General features: G+C 36.9%; 1 protein-coding gene across 1 annotated transcript in view; it reads right to left on the bottom strand.

Annotated features, from left to right (window-relative positions):
- The window catches only part of LOC139113957 (voltage-dependent calcium channel type A subunit alpha-1-like), a 65,395-nt gene that overhangs the window by 16,745 nt on the left and 36,120 nt on the right, over positions 1 to 12,530 (bottom strand). The window contains exons 31-38 of the mRNA XM_070675431.1: positions 11,456 to 11,565; positions 10,319 to 10,333; positions 8,020 to 8,100; positions 7,104 to 7,124; positions 5,271 to 5,309; positions 3,763 to 3,947; positions 2,410 to 2,539; positions 63 to 155 (exon numbers count right to left, since the gene is read on the bottom strand). Of these exons, the coding sequence (XP_070531532.1) occupies positions 63 to 155; positions 2,410 to 2,539; positions 3,763 to 3,947; positions 5,271 to 5,309; positions 7,104 to 7,124; positions 8,020 to 8,100; positions 10,319 to 10,333; positions 11,456 to 11,565 (674 nt within the window). The remainder of the gene's footprint in view (positions 1 to 62; positions 156 to 2,409; positions 2,540 to 3,762; positions 3,948 to 5,270; positions 5,310 to 7,103; positions 7,125 to 8,019; positions 8,101 to 10,318; positions 10,334 to 11,455; positions 11,566 to 12,530) is intronic.

Raw genomic sequence — 12,530 nt, 5'->3', positions numbered from 1 at the left:
GACAGATTGGGCTGTGACCATGCCTCAGAGCATAAAAGAAGAGATTAGTCTCTTAGCTATACCTCGTCTTCAAAATAACGGTAGGGTCCATCAATACCCGAATACTCATCAAAGTTCACCGAGTGCAAGGAGATACCATCCACCAAATAGTCCTCCTGTATGGACATGGCGACCACATCATGGACAAAACACAAGAATAAAACAAAACAAAACAAAACAAACACCCACAAATAAACACATGCAAAATTAAAAAAGTGCACACATAACAACAACGAAATTGGTAAAACGGATAAAATACAGAAATGTGCAAAAATCATAGCATAAATATTTAAGAGCAGAGAAACAGGTTAACTTTAATTCAGTATCCTTTTGAACTGAAGAATTAAGTAACACATTTCACTGTTCATGCAAATGATAAAACTGAATGTATATGGAAATGATTAACATCTTTAAAGTTAACTTTATGCAAAAAAAAACTGCGATCTTATTATTTAGCTTGTTAGTTCCACAGAATATGAAATAAAATACGCTTACCAGAGATTCGAAAATCAACCCTTTCACTCATGATTTTGAGCCGGAAAAGTCAAATGTTGCTTTTAAGCATGAAATTTGTAAGTTAAACTTTGCAAATTTATTGTCCATTCAATAGCGCTGATCGTGATTTCAGGTTTGTTACTAAATATAGCTGCATGCGCGCCAGATCGGACACTACTGCTTGAAATTCGGAAATCAAATTTATGTTGTATACGTGGCTGTTGTTGCAGTTTGTAGTCCGAGCCATAATTTGTGTTACTTTAAATATCCATTGTAACACTGACAGGTTTTATTTTCGTCGTTCTTATGGAAAATGTGAACAAGTATAATTTATTTTTGCATATTAATGAAAGATGCGATCAGTGCTATTCCGCTGCTGAGTGTATTTTTCTTAAAGTGTAAGCCAATATCACTGGTTTTCAAGTTCTGTAAAAACAATACACCTTTTCATTTGTGTTTTGATTTCTAGAATATTTTCAAACAGATTTTGCCAAGGAAATGCCAAAAGATATAATCGCAATTTTACATTTTCAAATAGGTTACAAGTAGTGGCTCTCACGATTCTGCAAATGAACAAGTACTGATGCCAAGTCAAGTAACAAATGGTTTTACGGTAAATTTGGCAAGGGATGAGAACTGGAAGTGTATATCATGAAAGGGTTAATAGAACTTATTAAATCCTCTACGCAGGAGTCTATGCAAGACATGCAATGAACTTGAGCATCATGCTTTTAAAGCATCAAGCGCTGCTTACATGCAAGGGAAACGTATGACGTGGGAAGACACATAAGGGAGAACGGTTTGATGTGGATCATGGAGGATGGGTTTGATTTTGGCAGATTTCTGGACACTTTCCCGATCCCCTAGTTTTAAGGATTGTATACAAACTAACACTGGGATGTATTCTTCATGCTCTACCAAACAACCTAATTTGGTGGTAATGAATTCTGAACAATAACAACTGCATTCAACGGGAACTGAACTATCATGCTTTTCTGAGGTTTCTCATACCTATTATCATGTCTTAATTTAGGTTCTATAACTTAACTTGGGGTTATATTTTCTGAAACGGGCAGGATGTCTTGATTTACTGAATCACTACAGTATGATGGTTACGAGGAACAATTCATGCAGTTCACAACTACTGTACAACAACACGGAAGCTTGCTTTCCACTCAATTGCAGCACAATGTTCTTTTCGCAGCACTTTTCAGTTGCAACCCTCAACCACTACACCAACAATGCCATTTTTCATAAGTGAAAAGATCAAATTAACCAACAACACAGTATAGATTATGCCAGATATCTTCTTTTGATTCATTGTAAGTTTTCAAAACAATCTTCTTTGAGCAGGTTTCCAGACATAAGAACTGATGCCCCTACATGTCAAACTTGATGATCATAAATATTCTTATCTCAGTTTCTTTTTTTCATATTTCTTTGTTTTCTCTTTCTGTTCATTTCGGTTGCTCTCGCGTTAATTTTCAAATCTTTAATGTTATCGATCGTAAAGGTAAAAAACATTTCACCAGTTGGCAACAACAATCAAACACTCAAATTATGAAAAACTATATTTTCTGCTCATCGTTGATTAATAATCTGAATTATCATACACCTTTCAGAAATGTACCTGAAAATCTTTCCATTTTTGATTTGCCCAAGAATGAAGATAGAATCACTTTTACTTGTAAGTCAACAGAAACTGTAACAAAACTTATGATTCTCATACCCAATCTCTGTTCTGCAAAACTTGAAATATTGATCTTCAGAGAAATTCCAGAGTAAAGACACATAAACTCTTAAAAAATTATGGGAATTTTCAGACACCTGCAGAATGAGTGAAAGGTGTGAGCTGAAACAACACTGGGTACCTACCTGGGATCCATCAGGAACATCCTTTGCTGGACGTCTTGGTGACTTGCTCCTGCTTCTCTTGAAAAAACTCAGTGATCTCCAGCCAAGCCTGTCGCTTTGCGGCCCGTCATTGGGTGGTACTTTTTCAAGGCTGTCAAAAACAGTTATCACAAGTTTTAGTCAACAGTACTGATAAACTGTGGGCACAGTGGGCTTACATGCGGTAAAATCTTTGTCCTACAATCTGTTTTGACCAGATGTCTGTTTACACAGAAGATTCTTAAGACCCTTTGTCAGTTGGCATCTCTATAAAACTTATAAAATGTGCAGTAATCAAACAACCACTAGACTTCCCAAGCTTAGGAGTTACGGTAGAATGCACGTCGGGGACAGATATTCAGACTCTCAAACTTTTTTCAATTTTTTTCTGTTCTACCACTTGTGGGAGTTCATTTTAAAGCTCTTGGTGTAAGAAAACTTTTTACCTTAGCTTAGTTTTTTGAAAATCGAAAATTTTATTTTTTCTCCATAGAGTTGACACGGGGATGGCAGCCAATTTGAATTTTAAATATCAGTAAATCTTGAGTAATTTGTTTCTCTAGTTCCAAAATTTGCACAGTGACCCCCGATTTTTATTCTTGATTTTGAAAGAGAATGATTGAAACATTCTTTGAGGAAAGTTTGAGCAAAAGCTTAAGTCTTTCACTTATGAGGCGCAAACTACCTTAAAGGCGGAGCCTCCCTTTAAAAGGACGCGAAGCTATGGCGGCATTCATTATGTAAGTGGACATCAAACAGGCAAAACGTGGGCACACGCTCCGGAAAATGTCACTTTTTAGTTTTCCCCGGTCGCAAAAACGCAGACACACTGCCAAGTGGTCAGCGCGAAGTTGCTGCCGATCGAACTCTGTGGGTATATTCAAAGTCTAACGCGACTGGAAGCCAGTTTTTTAGGAAATTCAAATGTTTGTGGTGGGGAATCAATGACCGCTGGCGATTTGAACCGACCATCAATCAAAGGCTTGTATAAACTATGTTTGCAGGATTTGCAAAAGGTGACAAAAGGTTGAGATCAGTTTGTGTAATTAATGTTATAGAAATCAAACATCGTAGTGGCCAAGTGTTTGACTGGGAGGAGAACTCCACTAATGCGAGAACCTGGGATTGAAAAGTGCGGCTTTATGGATAGATGAACAAATTCTGTAACTACCAATGCTATCGATAATGTCATGCTTGGCATGGTAAGTGTGGAAGCTGTGTGAATTTGGTTTCAGGATGAATTTGGTGAGGTGTAAGGCAAACATGCTATCATGAAACCACTTGACTTTGACTAAATCAGTGGTGTATGAGTTGAGTGATACGTCACCGACATACCTGTGTGTAGATCCTGTCAGACTTTCCTTGGATTTTCTCTTCCACTCACTGAATCCACCATCAGAACCTGAACTAACACTGTGAGCATCTTTGTCCTTCTCCTTTTCTGCATCATCCAATTGATCAAGACTGGTGGTGGAACGACGGACAGCACCAATAATACGACGGAACAGCGAGGGAGGTCGCTACAAGAGAATTAAACCCAGAGTTGTGTTGATCAATCAGTCTGTTCAGGGTGCACAACACGGGAGCAAGAACAAGAGAGAACACAACTAACTTTCAGATTCATGCTTCTGATTGACAGTGAAAAACATGCAAATTTGTGTTGTGTTGTGCAAAATGCTATACCAACCACAAGACACCATTAACTTCTGGGAACCAAGACTTGTAACCATTACAAAATTATCCTTTCCGAAAATAACTCAGTCGGACTCAATTACTAAGACAATTATATTTAACAAGAAAAAAAACAATGAAAATATTTGTCATATAAATGTCAATTTCTTTATCAAGAGAATCTAGAAGATTAACATGGTGGAAAAACTGAAGCGTTGTTACTGTCAAACTTCTAAAAAGTTGTATCCAGGAAAAAAAAAACAATCACTGTACTAATTATGACCCGGAAGAGGTAACTTTATTTCGCAAAGAAATGCTAAAAATCATGTTCCAGATTTTTCACCCAGGATAAGAACCTGTTTTTCCCTGACAAAGAACAATAAAACTGGCCCAAGAGCCAGTAGAAGGTACTTGGAGTGTACATATTCCAAGGTCAGGGAGAATGGGGAAAAGGAAAACAAACTGAAGTATCCCTTTGTTTATGACTGGGATGATTTAATGACAGTGAGGTGTATTGGACAGACACAGGGTGAGAGAGAAAGGTAGGAAAATTGTTGAGAGACATGCAAATTGTACACGCACAAACTGTCTTGGGCTCAGAGCTCTTGCTTTTTGATGTCAAAAAGTTTACTGTTTCATTAAAAACGATTGACCAAATTTACTTCTTTTGCCAAATGTCACAAAACCTGATATAAATTTTGTTGTCTACATTTTTTGGGAAGTTTTTGTTAGATTTATGGAAAGAAAAATGTCAATAATTGGGTAAATATTGGCCCAATAGTTACATGTATGAAATACTTATATAAGGCTCAAAAGGGCCTCTGTACTTTACAAAGTTCATCGTATGGCAATCAAGATAGTGTTTGATTGAGATATATTGTGCTCGCATTTCTTCCATTTTGGTTGAAATTGCATTGAGTAGCAAATGCTCTATTGGTGACGATCAACATAGCTGCAATATGCTTGAGAAGGGTTGTGCCAAGCCATTTTCAGAGGAGGTTGGTCAAGCTTTATGACATGATGGATCACCATCTATTTAGCTGTAACTTTCAACAAGAGTCTGAGCCCAAAGCGTTCTGGCATCAGTGGAGGAAAGAAATACAACAAAGACGGTGAGATTGTGAAAGGATTTATGGAGAAGGGGTGAGTGATCAATGGCAAGGGGGACTTACAAGGAGACCACCAAGTGGTGAGAGGGATGAACCTGGTTCCTGAGAGTTGACATACAACAAGGTTGGTTAGTGTCACACGAAAATGTGCAGAGAGATGCAGCAAGTTACAATACACATCCTTGATTGGCTGTGCCAGTGTCAAAGGTTGGCTGAATCAGTGATGTGGCCAATGACTGATGGCCTTGTAAAATGCTGCAAGGCATGATGACCACTGGGTGCTACATGTAGGTCAATATTGCCATTTTATGAAAACTTAACATCACGACTGTTGAAGCAATCTTCTGAGGGATGTATGTATACCCTGTTACATCAACTAAGCCCACATCTTTGCATCAGAGACTCTCCATATTTGGACTTCCTCTGATTACACACATTAATTTAAACAGAACTGGAATTTACCCATGTTTACAAAATCAAGAACTTCTGTACTGACATCGTGTCAGGCTGGCAAAACTGTCATCGACACGGACATCATTATCACCATGCTACTCATACAATGGCAATGTGTCATTGAACGTGTACTAAACACAATTTTACAACACACATACACAGACACATAGAATACATGAATAATTGAGAAAAATGGACATTTTGATACATTCAAAGTAGGGTGACCCGCACTTTCTGATAGAAAATCACTAAGATAGCCTGTTAGAAATGAAATTGTAGCTCTAAATTTTTTCAGCAAATTGATTTCACTGCCCAGAAAAAACACGGCTTGCTAATCATTTTCGGTTTTCTTCAGCATACCCTAATAGTCAAGTCCATGGTCTTTGGGTTCAAAGCTGAAAGTTCATTGACCTTTCTCTCTGACGACATTTATAATGACAGTTTGTAAATTTGTGTGGTACCTCTAAGATCTTTTTGATTTGATTTATCAAATCTTACTGTTGTGAGGAGCATATTTCATTTTATTTTCCACCTAGGGAAAAAGTATCTCTAAATGTGTGACTCATAAACTTTCCATCGGTAGCGTATCCTGAGTTCTGTTGTGCCAGCACGGTACATATTCAATGGTACCACATCTACTCAGGTAGATGGAACCTCTGGGACAGATATTTTGACTCTAAATTCTTTACAATTCTTGTCTGGTCTACTGCTTGTTGGAGCTCATTTTGAAGTTCCCTTGAATATTAAAGCAAAGTTTTCATCCACATTTTGCAAAAATCAAAAACTTTCCAAATTAGAGGTAATACAAGGATGGCGGACATTTTGAATTAAAGTAACAAATTGGTAGGTAATTTGTTTCTCTAGCGTTAAAATTTACACAGTGACCACTGATTTTTATCCTTGATTTTGAAAGAGAAGGGTTGACAGTTTCCTTGAAGCAAAGTTAAGGAACAGAGTTTAAATCTTTCACTTTCAAGGTGCATACTACCTTAATAAAATAAAGTGCTTCAATATGGTCCTTCTTCAAATAATGTATTACAAAAATATCACCCTCCAGACCTGAGACTTAATTTACATGTACTGCCTAAACGGATTTGATTTTCTATGTTTTTATGACATACCCAAAGTTTGATAGTGATTGCTTGTATGTTCAGTAATGTTGGAGGTGTTAAACATACTCCGGTATGAGTGTTTACCTTCGGCAGGTCACCCACACTAACATGGGCGTGAGAAAGTCTGTGATATAGTTTGTAAATGTTGTGCAATGGGTGTGTGGATGATATGTGAGTGAGACTGTCATATCAAACGAACAGAATGTCTAGAAGGAAAATACTAGGAAAAAGGGATAGATCTGTAAAAAACACCAGGATTCAGATTTTAAAAAAGAGAAAAAAGATATTTAAAGGTGAGATGGGCCTCATCATGCTGAGGGATTATTTTTACCTTTTGGGCTGCTTGCAAAAACTGGGAATAAAAAACACACGGTAGAAATGAATTATATAGCAAGTTTGCATGCAACAAAGTTTATCTTAACAATGAAAAAATTTTGAAGACACCCAGGAAGCAATGTTTGCAAGGTTGGTCGCAGGGTATTAACAGAATTTGTAAAATGGGCTAAAGTTTGAGCATTGTAAACCCTGAATGAAGAGTATAATTAGGTTGTAGATGAGCAAATATTTCGGATATTTTAAAAACTAAGTTCATATTTGGAACTGTATGCAACATTGTTTTTGATGTTTTTTTTTAATATGTCAGAGATGTATCATTTGGTTGTAAAAAAAAACAGCAGAAAGGGGAGTTAGTTGACAACCAACCCTACCAACATTTATTATTGTGTTAAGGTAGCATTCCATTTATCAAAAGTTATTAACGATAGCGGTAGGATCATTCAGCAAAAACAGTGTTCAATATCCTTGGCAAAAGACACGATGTACGTATAGTTAGTTCTTGTGACCAAAAAGGGGTAGCATTCCCACAAAAGGTCTGTAAGATCGTGATCCATGGTAATGGAGATTAAAGGAAGAAAATACAGACACTTGGCAGCAATATGGTAACCATGGCAATTTTTGTGATGAAGACAAAATGAATTTCACCTTCAAGAAAACTGCAGTGATGGTATATGAATGAATGGAAAAATGGTTCTGGAATCACGGAAAAGAGGAGGATGCAACATTCAATAGCTAGCTGATATGATAAAGTACTTCAAAATGAACAAAAGATGCAAAAAAGATGGACAACATCAAAGCAAACTAAGAGGATGTACTTAAGAGGGGTATAAAAACACAAGCAAAGCATTTAACGTACACTGCAAATGAAAGAAATTAAAAACCAAGCCACAACTAAAATTGCATGCAATTACTTCACAGAATTCGGGGTCATCATCGGGATTATTGCAGTCTACATTATACCGCTGCCTGACATAGCTTTTGTAGGCCTCTTTCTACGGGAAGATTGACATCAAACTCTTGCATTAGTCACATGCTGACTTATGCCAAAAACAATGTACATATACTTGCTGCTGGCAGTTAAAGTCACGTAATAATATTGCCATGTATAGTCAAGCACTTAAGAAGGGCACTGCCCAGTAGACACGAGCTGTGGACTGTGTTGACCTTGCTGTGCATTATGGGAACTAGAATTGCTGATACTGATTGGATAGCTTGCTCTACAAATATTGATGTGAATGGTGGTGCCATGCATTCTGGCGGGGCGGGGGGGGGGGGGGGGGGGAGGTAAAGTTGACAATTCCCAGCAGGCAACTTTGTTTAAGATGAGCGGACTAATCGATGTGTCCTACGGAGAGCTTTTTTCACATACATTTTGTTTCAATTATGGATACAAATACCCTCATCAAAGTAAGAGTCCATTTGCAAAGTCAAGAGAAATTTAATATTTCTAAAATTGCTTACATTCACTGGTAATGAACTAACACAAATCTTTTTGATGATTAAAATATCATTATAAAGTGGCTCTTCACTATATTACATGTAAATGGGATGCCGTATAAGGCAAAATGAGCAAAGCCTGCCATGGCAATATATGTACATTGTTCAAATTTCATGGTTTCAAAAGCAACTTATATCAAAAGACACACATGCATGACAGAGGCAAGGCAAGAGTAGGAAAGAATTATGGTCTCAGAGATGCAAAATATGGGTGAGTTGAGGATTATACATTGTTGAGAGATGGGTTAAATAAAACCTTTTCTGAAGCCATTTTCTCTAAAATGCCAACAGGTTTAGTTTTACCATCTCTCTTGAAGGCACACCCAGAGTGAAAGTGATGCACACCAAAGCTATCAAACAGTTCCAGTGTTAATAACACATTGGCAAAACCACTAACAGTCAGACCCATGCCCAGTGAAGTGAGCAACGAACACAAAAAAACACAGACTACATACTTTGATTTCACTACGACATATTATTCCTACAGTTTAATAATGTTCACTCTCTGTACCATATTTGTTCACAAATACCGTTGAGTATACTGCATCGTATTTCAGATTTTTAAAGCTATCAGCTTAATCCCTTGTTGTTGACTTGCATATAGGCTGGCTGGTCACTTTCTCTTATTCAAAACTTGCATACAATTCAAGAGCATACTAGTTCTGCATAAAGTACTCTCAAAATATCAGTCATAACTATCTGTTGAACATACTAACGATATCTGAAAGGCAGAGTTTAAAACTGCTATATTGAAGATGGTTCTGTCAGGTCTAATGTACTACTATAGAATGATAATAAATAAAAGCAAAGAGCAAACCCTAACTTCTCCCATATTTTTCGTAAGTTTTCTGGTTTTAAACATTCTTTTATTCAGAGTAACAGTGCAATGTTTGTCAGTCTTTCGATTTTAACTTTAGATGAAATCCTTCGGAAAAAATCATTTAGTTTTCCGAGAAGACTCCATCTCTCAAGTAACCCGCTTGTGGTGAGTGTTTTATCTTTATCAGTGTTATCACAGAGTGGACTGTGGAGGATTTGGAGTAAGCGTATATTTTAAAATGTATTGTTGTTTTGCTATGGATTTTTATAATCTGAAATAAAGATATAATAATAATAATAATAAAATGCATACCATTTCTGTCTTGTTTAATTTAATTACTACAACATTCAAACTTGTTGACAAATTTCAATTTGTAGAATTTCTGCTGCATCAATTTAACAGCACTTTTTGTGACTGTGAAAATAGGAAACTTGTTCTCTTTCCAATTTTCCAATTTCAAAAAAGAATTCCCATCATGTATTCTTATAACCTGCCATTCACTTATCTGTTGATATACAAGATACTGTATAAAAAACTGCTGTTTATTTGCGACTTACATAAATACTCATAAGAAGAAAATTTGCTGGGGAATCAATTTCATGAAAAAACAAATGTGTGAAAGAAAGGTAAACTACTGTTCACTTCCCCTTTCATTTGGAGGAAAAATGTTGAATTTACATAAATCAAATTAATCAAAAATCACTCTCCTTCTGATAGACAAGTACATGCACCTCGAATCGAAGTGGCAAATTATTTAAAACAGTCTTGTGAACAAATATGGTACTTTTATCAATAAATAGCTGTTACATAATTTTCTTCAGAATATTTAATCATTTGAGGTTAGTTCAAAGAAACTGCACTCAGAAGAGTATACAAATTCTTGGAAAACATACAACGACGTCTGCAAACTGCCAATGCATTGGAACGGATGGGAGGTGGAAGAAAGGGATAACATGATTATCAGAATCACACCCAGCCAATGAAAAGGCAAATAAAAGAAGGGTTGCATTTTCAAAAAGTAATTAAAAGAACCAAAAAACACCCATGGGCTGGTGGAATGACACTCTGATCGTCATTGTCACTGTAGATTGTCTGTATGGATGCATGTAAATTTGTAGTTTTGCCCATCAATGACTCCTGTGTATCCTCTGTATCACATGACAATCACACGAGCCAACAACACTGCTCTCCATTTGTGACTGAGCTTCATGAATATGGATATCTTCACTGACGTGACTTCGTCTCGGGAATATGAAACCTGGTACATCAATGTTTCAGACCCCCATGATCATATCGTATCACATAACGTGAATTACACTACAGTACATGAACTGTATCCTATCTTGTTGTCATGAGAAAATTAACAGCTAATTGCATTACACTGTACTGTATGGTATAGTATGTTTCACGTTGCAATTCTATATTGTACTGCAGTACATGAACAGTGAATTGTATTACTGTATAAATTATGCACAGCATTACATTACATCCCATCATACACCACACTTTGACAACTGATGTTATATTACACAGTATGGCTTGCACAAAGGTATGTTCTACCATGTGTACACGTAGACAGACTGCAGTCTGTTATGTTGCACGTTATACCAGCTAGCAGTGTACATAGCCATTGCATATCAATTAGTCTGTCCTACAAAATACCACATCATATGATAAACAGCATGAACGTATCTCCAAGTCACCTCCTCTCACTCATTCTGAGCACGCATCAAACAGTTGATTGCCGAAGCATATATCAACATTCTTCACACAAAATTCAACCACCACAAGATATTTCCTTGTCAAAGTATACAAGGCATTGCAACACTAATAATGAAAATTCCAGGTACCTGTATATGTCAAAAAAAAAGAAGAAAATTGCGATTTTCATAACAACCTGAGGTGAACATGTTCACACTACTGCTTAGCATACAAATGCACAGTTCAAATTTTGATTGTTCAACAGTGAGCATCAATATCAGTCATACAAAAAGACAAGAAGAGGCAATACTGTATTTGTTATGACTTACCGATCTGGCAGTGGAATTTCTTTGTAATTTGGTTTTATACTCTCTCCATGTTTCATAAATTAACAAAGATGCATAAATTTTGCCAACTGATAAGTTAGGATAAATTAATTCTGCAACAAGAAAAGAAGGAAGAGGGTGGGTAAGGTCGATTTCCTTTTGGCGTGGGATCTGCAGACTGAAAAATATCATTGGTCCAGGAATACTTGTTCATATAGAAACACACAAGATACATTGCACAGCTGGTTCATTTTCAGATTTATGTTATTTTACTTTCAAATACATGTATTATATGTAAAATATCTGATTAACACTGTCTATCATTTGAGAATGATCACAGTTGGTGAGAATGAAATGCGTCTCGCCATGTAACCAAGTTGATGTATGGGGTTTCAGTGTTTTGAAAGTATTTTCTCTCAGACATGTCTGATTCAGGTCCACGGGATTCTGCATTTTCATCTTTGACCAATTTGCCTGTATGCATCTGTTTTAAGCTATCTTTCTGGCGTGCATATTTTAATTCAGCTTGTAATACTGGAGTCAAACTGATTGATAACTAAGTGTACTGTTTATTTTCATCTTCACATAGCGGGCACATCATTTTTTAAGACTGAGCAAACACAAAAGCCGTGACACTCCCTGCATCAAGGAATAAAAATGCCGACAGGCTTACACAATGACAGTTTTCAGACTCCGAGGCATATGCATGCTCATCTCTGCAGATTATGCAACAGACCCAGATCACGTAAGGCCATGAGGGGATATCCACGCAACTCAGTACCAAACACTAGCGCTCACAGAGTGAGCAAACACAAAGTGAGTACCCCTAACGTCAGCTCAGTGACTGTAATAGATTGTAGTCAACTAAGAAACCTTGGAGAAAGGCTTAACACTGTGGCTATGCCGCTAAGTCCCTTTTGATTTTTGTCATAGCGAAAAATCGTTCTTCCACACCTCAACCTGAGCCATGAACACCCCCACCAGTTTATGATATGACCCATCACAATGGCATGACGTCAACGGATCTTGACAGACGGAAGTCTTGACAGACGGAAGTTCTTGACAGCAGCATATTGGT

This window comes from Ptychodera flava, chromosome 16 (assembly GCF_041260155.1).
Source record: "Ptychodera flava strain L36383 chromosome 16, AS_Pfla_20210202, whole genome shotgun sequence".
NCBI classification, from domain to species: domain Eukaryota; kingdom Metazoa; phylum Hemichordata; class Enteropneusta; family Ptychoderidae; genus Ptychodera; species Ptychodera flava.
The sequence above is the reverse complement of the archived record's forward strand: the minus strand, read 5'-3'. Positions and strand labels throughout refer to the sequence as shown.